Source organism: Chaetura pelagica, unplaced genomic scaffold, assembly GCF_000747805.2.
Source record: "Chaetura pelagica isolate M959 unplaced genomic scaffold, ChaPel_1.0 scaffold192, whole genome shotgun sequence".
In the NCBI taxonomy this organism is placed as follows: domain Eukaryota; kingdom Metazoa; phylum Chordata; class Aves; order Apodiformes; family Apodidae; genus Chaetura; species Chaetura pelagica.
In genome coordinates this window covers 1,174,248-1,182,660 of record NW_009952570.1, presented here as the reverse complement: position 1 = coordinate 1,182,660, position 8,413 = coordinate 1,174,248, and the positions used below count along the sequence as shown (strand labels likewise).

General features: G+C 41.5%; 1 protein-coding gene across 2 annotated transcripts in view; it reads left to right on the top strand.

Annotated features, from left to right (window-relative positions):
• The first annotated feature begins 5,100 nt into the window (after positions 1-5,100).
• The window catches only part of STAG1 (stromal antigen 1), a 137,820-nt gene continuing 134,507 nt past the window's right edge, over positions 5,101-8,413 (top strand). For both annotated transcript variants that reach the window (XM_009993502.1, XM_009993501.1), the window contains exon 1: positions 5,101-5,129. In XM_009993502.1, the coding sequence (XP_009991804.1) occupies positions 5,101-5,129 (29 nt within the window). The remainder of the gene's footprint in view (positions 5,130-8,413) is intronic.

Sequence of the window (8,413 nt, the reverse complement as noted above, 5' to 3'; positions counted from 1 at the left end):
CCGCTCAGGCAGTGCCTCTGGAGTTCCCACCTGCCCTTTGGGCCTTGTTGGTTAGAGAAGTGTGCTGCTTTGTCAGTTCTCATCTTGCAAGGAAAAACATAACATAACACTGAGGGAGAAAGCAAAGTAATTTTAAATGGAAAGTGAAGTTATGGCATTCAGTCATTGCTGTTTAGGTGGTAGGAGATCCTGCTCTGTTGGTGTGAGCCAGTGCTTGAGTGTATTTTGCACTTGGATGGGACAAGGTCACTTGTCTGGAGACATTCTAAACCCATCTGGACACATTCCTGTGTGATCTGCTGTAGATGATCCTGCTCTAACAGGGGAGTTGGACTAGATGATCTTCAGAGGTCCCTTCCAACCCTAACAACTCTATGGCTTGGTCACCATGGAAGGGATTTTGAAGTGGAGTCTGTCAGATCCCAGTTATCTTTGACTTTGGATGTCTTGTAGACAATGAAATTAATCATGATGTAATTCCTATTGCTAAATTCAGTGGTTAGGGTTTTTTGTTCGTTACGGTTTAAGCTTTGGTTTCACCTTTATGAGCTGCAGGTACCTAGTTTATAACAAGGATGGTTGAACTTGGTTGTTGCTACCAGATAAGTTGCTTGGAACATCTCTATCAGGTTTCAGGGTTCATGTCAGCTTTTTTGTTTGTTGTTTAGTTAAAATGGGTAGATTACTTCAGCACCAGAGAGGCAAATAAGCAACCAAAAGACTGCAAAAAATAAAGGTAGGTCTTTGTAAGTGGAAACTACAGAAAATATTGTTGGAATACATGTGGCAGATTTATTAGTGTGAAATTGTAGAGTCTTTCTTAAAACTAAGCTCACCATGAGATACTTACTGAAGACAGATTACCGTAAAATTATTACTACTAGAAAGGATTTTTTTTTTTTTTTTTAAAGAAGCACTTTTGTATAATGGTTGTTATGTCTGCTCTGGTTATTGTGTGTGGTTAAAAATAGAGGGAAAAAAGAAACATTTCCTTGTTTTCCCATTGTGAGTTTCAGCTGAATGGTGTCTTCTGCTGCCTGTTCTATGTTCTTCCATAGGTTATTTTTAACCACATCAGCATAAATTTATGTCATCCTGAAGTATGGATGTGCAGGTTTAAAAAGCTGCAAACATGCCATGAAAATTGGGATTGTATGAAAACATCAGATTGTTTTAAACTCCTAAAATACAAGCAGTTGACTGCAAGATAAAGGACTTGTTGAGCTATATTATTATTTAAATATCCCAGAAGGCAGAATTATGAAGTCCCGTTGCTTTTTCCCAGGAGAAAGGTGACAAAATGGGAATCTGTCCCAAGCTTTCAGGATTTTTTATCAACACCTTAATTCTCTGGCTAAATGGGACAGAAAGGAGAAGAGTTCTGTTTTCTCGTTTAAGAACATCATCTTTAAGAAAATGGTGTTTCTTTTATTAAAACGAGAAAAATTGGAAAGTTTCACATTTGTGTAGTCCATAAGGATCCGTGAGTTTTCCATGGTTGTCAAATTTTATTGCACGACTAAATTGAGAACTCTGTTCTAAGCGCATAAAGCTTTTCATTAGTCACTATAGTGACTTATTTATTTCCAAACTAAGCCTAAAGCAAGGTGGGTGATAATTTAGGACTGAATGGTGGTGTTTGAGCTTAGAGGAGTGTTCTTACTGAGGGAGGTTGCAAGCCTGTTATCCCAAGACCATGAAGGGTTTCCTAACTGCAGCAGTGTCTGGGTTGAGGAAGAAGGGGTTGGCATCTGTTGCAGCAGGAGCAGCAGGGCTCTGTGGGATGCACGTGAGGGATGCAGAAGGCTTGGATTGTGAGAGGGGGAGGTCTTACTCCATGTAACCTAAGAACCCTCGTCTGGTCAGTCCCACAGCATGGGCAGGATTGTGCAGGATTCTGCCTCCCAGCTGTTCATTTTGCAGCTCTCAGCATTGGCGGTGCTTCTGCCTTAGCACTCTTGGCTTAACCCTTGCCACGTGCCTTTAGTAACATAAGACAGTAGAAGGGCAACTTTGTCATCTTTTAGATGGTCCAGTCTGGACCCAGCCATGTGCAGATGGGTTTTTGCAGCACTGTTCTGCAATCCCTGTTTAGCGTAAGGACTATGAGGAGGTACCACAGGACCTTGCAGTTTCCTGGGTGCCAGGTTGTTACCACTGTGTCAAGGCTGTGAGTCCAGCTTTCTTGGTTCTTCAGATGCTTCTGAATGTCACAGCTCCCCCTTGTCTCCTTCTGCCTCTTTACTTCATGCTTTTGTTTAGGTCTTTTCAAATAAGTTCTGTCTGAGTACGTGGGCTTTTCCTTACGTGTGAAGACACTTCCCTGGAGCAGCTGTACACTGCTGGTTGCTGCACACACACAGCATAACAGTTGTGAAGGTTAAAAAGGAAAATTCAAAAAAGCAGTTCCACAGAGCAGTTGTGCAGGATGCCTTCAACATCTGTGGAAAATATCTCCCATGAAACCCACATTGTTTTCTTGAACTTCTTTGGAAAGCTCTTTTGAAGTTGTGACTGATGCCCAGTATCCTGGTAGAGTTAAGTAATCTGAAGGTCCCAGCTGGATAGGTTTCCTTGGAGGTGTGGTTAGCAGGCACAAGAGTGTGGGTGTGTGTGCACGTGTGCTTGTGTATGTTTAAAAATCTATACACTTTTTAAACAAAGGGAAGTTATTACAAAAATGTGTATATCTAATTGTCGTGGCAGGAGGAAAAATATGTGCAGAAGCTTAGCCAACACTTTTATTTTAGGGTTTTATTAAGTATTCTTTTTATGCCTAAATATTAGTGGTTTGTGACCACAAGAACAGATGGTGTTCCATTTGGAGTGAACCTGTCCATCTGAACATTCCCCTTTGTGTAGGAAACCAGCTCAAAATTAGTTCAGTCTGAAGTTATGGTTGTTGATACAAATTCCTACATGTGCCTGAAATGGTTGATGTTGAATGGGCATGTCATGGCCCTGCTCAAGTAATCACAGCCTTTAAAACCTGGTGTCTCTAATGAAAAAACATTGTTATTGCAAGAAGGTGTGGAAATAGCACAAGTAGCATCTCATGGAACGTTTCTGTTCTTGCAGAGCTCAGACTGCTTGTGTCTTACGGTGAAAAAGGAGAGCTCTTTACACCAATCTGGTGTGCTGGCTGTGGAAGTTACCTCCTTTAAACTGTTAATGCTGGAGTGGTAACTTTCCTTTCAGATAAACTTTTCCTTTGTGAACATTTGTTTTGCAACAAGGTGGCTTTTTAATAGTACAGTAGAAAAAGTGGCCAGTGAGAGGAGGGGTATGTAGGAAATAATTAACTTGGCTGGTGGGATACTCTAAATGAAACTATTGGTAGCATGAGGTGGTGAGTACTGGAAGAACTAGTTGTATGCATCTGTGAGTCTAACTGGAATTGCAGTAACCAGAGGCAAAGAAGTTTACTCATGCTGCACAGTAATGGTTTATGTAAATAAATACTGGTGTGTGAATATTAGGGTGGGATAATATTACAGTAATATTTTACCTGTTGTACTGTCTTGCTTACCTTGGTTTTATTTAGATAGTGTGGTCCTTACTTCTTACTTCTTTCTGGCTTGATTTTCCTGCTCTGTTGTGTAAAGTAACTAGAACACAGAACAAAACGTGCCCATTGAGAAGAAATTAAATATTTAAATAAAGGAGATGCAAAATATCCCATGTTTATGAAACAAGCAGTGAAGTCCTTGGTACTCACTACTGTTCCTCCACTGTGTGCTCCATGCAGCTATTTACATTGTCCCAAGATCTGTAAAAGGGGAGAATGAAACAAATAACATTAATGTTTCTAGCTAGGTGGGAGTGTTGATCTGCATGAGGATGGGGAGGCTCTACAGAGAGACCTGGATAGATTGGATCATTGGGCTAAAGTTAATGGTCTGGACTTCAACAAGGCCAAGTGCTGGGTCCTGCACTTGGGCCACGACAACCCCAGGGAATGCTCCAGGCCTGGGGAAGTGTGACTGGAAAGGACTTGGGAGTTCTAATTGACAAGCAGCTGAACATGAGCCAGTGTGTGCCCAGGTGGCCAAGAAAGCCCACGGCATCCTGGCCTGTATTAGAAATGGTGTGACCAGCAGAAGTCGAGAGGTGATTGTCCCCCTGTGCTCAGCACTGGGGAGGCCACATCTGGAGTGTTGTGTCCAGTTTTGGGCACCTCGATTCAAGAGAGATCTCGAGGTGCTGGAGCAAGGAGAGGAGGCAACGGAGCTGGGGAAGGGTCTGGAGAATAAATCGGATGAAGAACACTTGAAGGAGCTGGGAGTGTTTAGTCTGAGGAGGAGGAGGCTGAAGGGAGACCTCATCAGTCTCTGCAACCACCTGAAAGGTCATTGTAGAGGTTGGTGCTGGTCTCTTCTCACAGGTAAGTAGTGACAGAACAAGAGGGAAGGGCTTCAAGCTGCACCAGGGGAGGTTTAGAGTGGACATTAGGAAAAAAATTTTCCCAGGACGTGTGTTCAGACCCCGGAACAGGCTGCCCAGGGAGGTGGTGGAGTCACCATCCCTGGGTGTGTTGAAGGGTGGTCTGGATGTGGTGTCGGTGGATGTGGTTTAGGGGAGAAGTTTGTAGAGCAGGGATGATGGTTGGACTGGGTGATCCCACGGGGCTTTTCCAGCCTGAACAGTTCTATGATTCTATGATTTTCTGAAAGAACAGGGTGGCAGTTTTATGTTTTATTACATCAAAGATTAATGCATATATCACTTTGTGCCATTATTTACTGGTAAAGTCATGTCTGCTGTCATTAATCAGCTTCTTCATTAGTCTTTTAGTTGCCTAAAAAGAATTGTAAAAAGTCAAATCAAGAATATGGGTAAGCTGTCCTGGGGACATCCATTCTAAATTCATGTGATTTAATAGTGCTGATACTTCCAAATTGACTTTTTTTTTTTTTTCTGTTTACAATGTGTTTTTATTGAATTTGAAACTATTTTGGAATCACAACTAACATTTTTTTCCCTCTTTATTGCAGACCAGACTTCAACGTTCTTTTCATGAAAGAGGTTTCCAAGTAGCTGTCTTATAATAGCTTTGAGAAGAATTTCTATGTAGCTCTTACTTTCAAGAGTGCTGCAAAAATGATTACTTCAGATTTGCCAGTACTACAGTGAGTATATGTTTCTCTCTATATTTGAAATCTTCAGTGATAGAAAGGTAGAAGTAAACAGGGAAGTTATTGCAAGGATAAAACACAAGCTTGAGGGAAGTGCAGGTTAGCGTGACTGTTCCAGGCCTTGTGTTGTCCTGTGCTGAAAAGCTGTAAAGAATTAAACACTTAAATGATGTTTGTTTATATGTTTGGAGACTTTGCAGAGAAAACCAAAACAAGATTTTTGCTACTTCTGTGCATCTGAGTGTTGAAAGATTTCAGAAATGTGAGTGGATTTTGGTCATGATTTGCCATATTGGTGTATTCTAGCTGTGTACCTTGTCTTACAAGGAGCAAAACACTTTTGGCCTCTGCAGCTGAAGACAGGAAGTGGTGTTGGCATGTTTGAATCTCATTGGGAAACATGAGTGGCTTATACAAATGGGAACATCACTGTATGTGGATAAAGTGAGGAATTGAGAGGAAGTCTATGAGAGAAACTAGAGAATAAGTAATTTTTAGAAACAAACAAGATGGAGCTCTGTTTAATATTGGGTTCACCTTGGCTGGCTGTCAGACACCAACACAAGCAGCTCTCTCACTCATTCTCCTCAGGACAGGGGAGGAATAAGGTGAAAACACCCATGGGGCAAGATGAAGACAGGGAAATCACTTACTAACTAGACCCATCAGCAAAACACACTTGACTTGGGGGAAATTAATGTCTTGCCAATTGAGTGAGATTTGGATGGTGGTGAGAAACAGACAAAAAATGGAGTGTTCCCTCTCCTGCTTCCCTTTTCCCTTGTTCAGCTCATCCCTGTGCTCCTGTCCACAGCCCTGATCCCCACCAGGGGCTCCTGTGTGGAGGCTGGGGTGGGGGGCAGCCCCTGATCCCCTCAGGGGCTGTGGAGAGGCTGTGCTGGGGGGCAAACGCATCCCCTCCTCCTCGGCTCCTTGCAGCCACCCTGCGGCCCCACAGCCTGGCACCCTGACAGAGGACATTCACTAACTACCCAAGGTTAATTTTTTTGCTGGGAACAATTAAAAAAAAAAAAAAAAAAAAAGAATTATGGTGGGGTGTAAAAGAGCCTCAGTTTATCAAGGCTGAGTGGTGCTCCAAAACTAGGATTTCAAGTGCCTTTGTTTAAGAAACTGGATGTTTGGACAATTGTGAAGTAATTTGTATGACCTTAATGCTCTGCATTGCAATTTTTTTCTTATATTTTGAAAAACTCTTTCAAAGACAGTTTATTACTGCTGTGGGTGGCTGGGCTGTGGGTGACCCTGGTGGGCAGCACTGAGCTGAGCCCTCGGGGGTCTAGGTGGCTTTGAGAGTAGTTGTGGAAAAAAATATTCTTGATGTATATTTTCTTGGATGTACCTCATCCAAGAAGTGAGAATGTGCTTGTGAAATGTGCTAGGGACAAAAAGCTGTCACAGCAACATGGGAGAAGAGTATTTCTATTCTTGGTTAGATGGCCTTGAGAAGTGAATGTCATATTGTAGAGTTTAAAGTTAAAAAGTGTGTAGTAATAGATTGGGTAGTTGCCCACTATCTGAAAAACCTGAGCATCCTTAAAGATGTTTACATACTGTTTAATCAGAAGAAGATTTTTAGCTACCAAATATTGCACAACATTAAGAAATGAAAGGAAACATGTATGTTATTTTTTCCAGTAGAGCTGGGAAACATTTCATATCACTGTGCAAAGTGTTGGTGACATGTCATCATCAGTAATATATAGTTAGTGTTGATTGCTTGTAAACAAGATGAGAAATCTTTAAAATAAAAATTAAAAAATCAGCAGGATTTGCATGTAAAGGTTTTGAGACTCTCCTGAGGTCTCAGAACATACAGTCTAGTGTGAATGAGGTATCAGAGAACATAACTGCTAATTCAGTAGGCAGGAATTTGATCAGAAAGGAGTCTGGCTAAAGGTAAGAGAGAGCCTGGAGCAATCTTTGATCAGGTAGTATTGGCTTCTCACATTTATCTTTGAGAAACCAGAATCTGGTTCCACACAGGGAAATCACAGGGTTTTTTTCCAGCTCTATATTAAGCAGCTTTGAAGGATTATTATGATCTACCTCTCCTATGTCTTATTTCTACTTTTCGTACCTTTTTCTAATCTTTTTCGCTACCCCCTTTAAACAAAGCATCCTAAAGTCAATTTGATATATTAATGTACTTTGCTTAGGACCATATCAAATATTCCCTCCCAAAATCTCTGTTGAGAGAACAGGAAAGGAGAAATCTTTAATCTTTCTGGATTCAGAGAGGAAGCTTCAGAATGCAGTGAAAACAGGATTTAACTTATTAGTGTTTCAGATGTAGGGAAAAAAACCCTCTGATGTATTTGACCTGAGTGACTGACTGTTACGAGTCTTTTCTCAATGGGATGACTCATATTTGCTACGAGGCGTGTTCCTCTGTAGATTTCGAAGATCAACCACAAGAGCTGATTCATCCATGATTCATGAGCCTGCGCATTTAGCCATTTTTCTTCATGAATGCTTTGCTTCACAAGGCTGAGTCTGGTGGTAGCAATTACTGACTTTGTCTCTGCCAGAACCTTGAGCCATCTCAGCAACACGGATAAAAACTTATAGAAGTATTTTTATTTGCAACAACTGGCACACAAACATAGGGTTTTTTTGATGTGGTGTGTTTTTAACAGGGGGTGGTATAAGCTCTATATCAAGGGTCTTTCTGTAATAATAGAAGGAAGGTAAATTTGATTTATTTTTTTTTTTGCAGAGATGTGAAATTGACTGTCTGTAGAAATATGTTCAGAAGCGTGACGTGGTAAAGGGCTGCCCAGCAATCTGTTAGTTCTTACCACACAGTTAGGTTCAGTGGCTAGTTGTTACAACTTTGGAATAATATCTGGAGTTTTTAAGAGTGATCCTGCTGGCTTTCTAGGATGCTTTAGCCACCACAGAACCCAGAAAGAAATGCAGACTAAATTTGAGCCCCTAAAAGGAGTTATTGCTTGTCTGCTTTTCTCAGCCCACCCCAACGTTGTGGGTCTGTCACACTCTCTTCTGTGCTAAATTCTCTCTGACATGTCAGAAGTGTCTTTGAGAGAAAAGGTGTAGCCTTAGTCACTGCCACCTCTCCTCTTCTGAGCTGAGGCACGTCTCCTTTTGCCCAGATTATTTTTCCTCCCCACAGCTTCAGGAAAGATAAATAGTCACCCATCAGGTGACTATTCACAGACACGTACAGTAGTGACAGGGTAATTCTGCTCTATGAAGATGTGGGTGACTGCCACCAGATAAATGACTTCCTAGCAGTT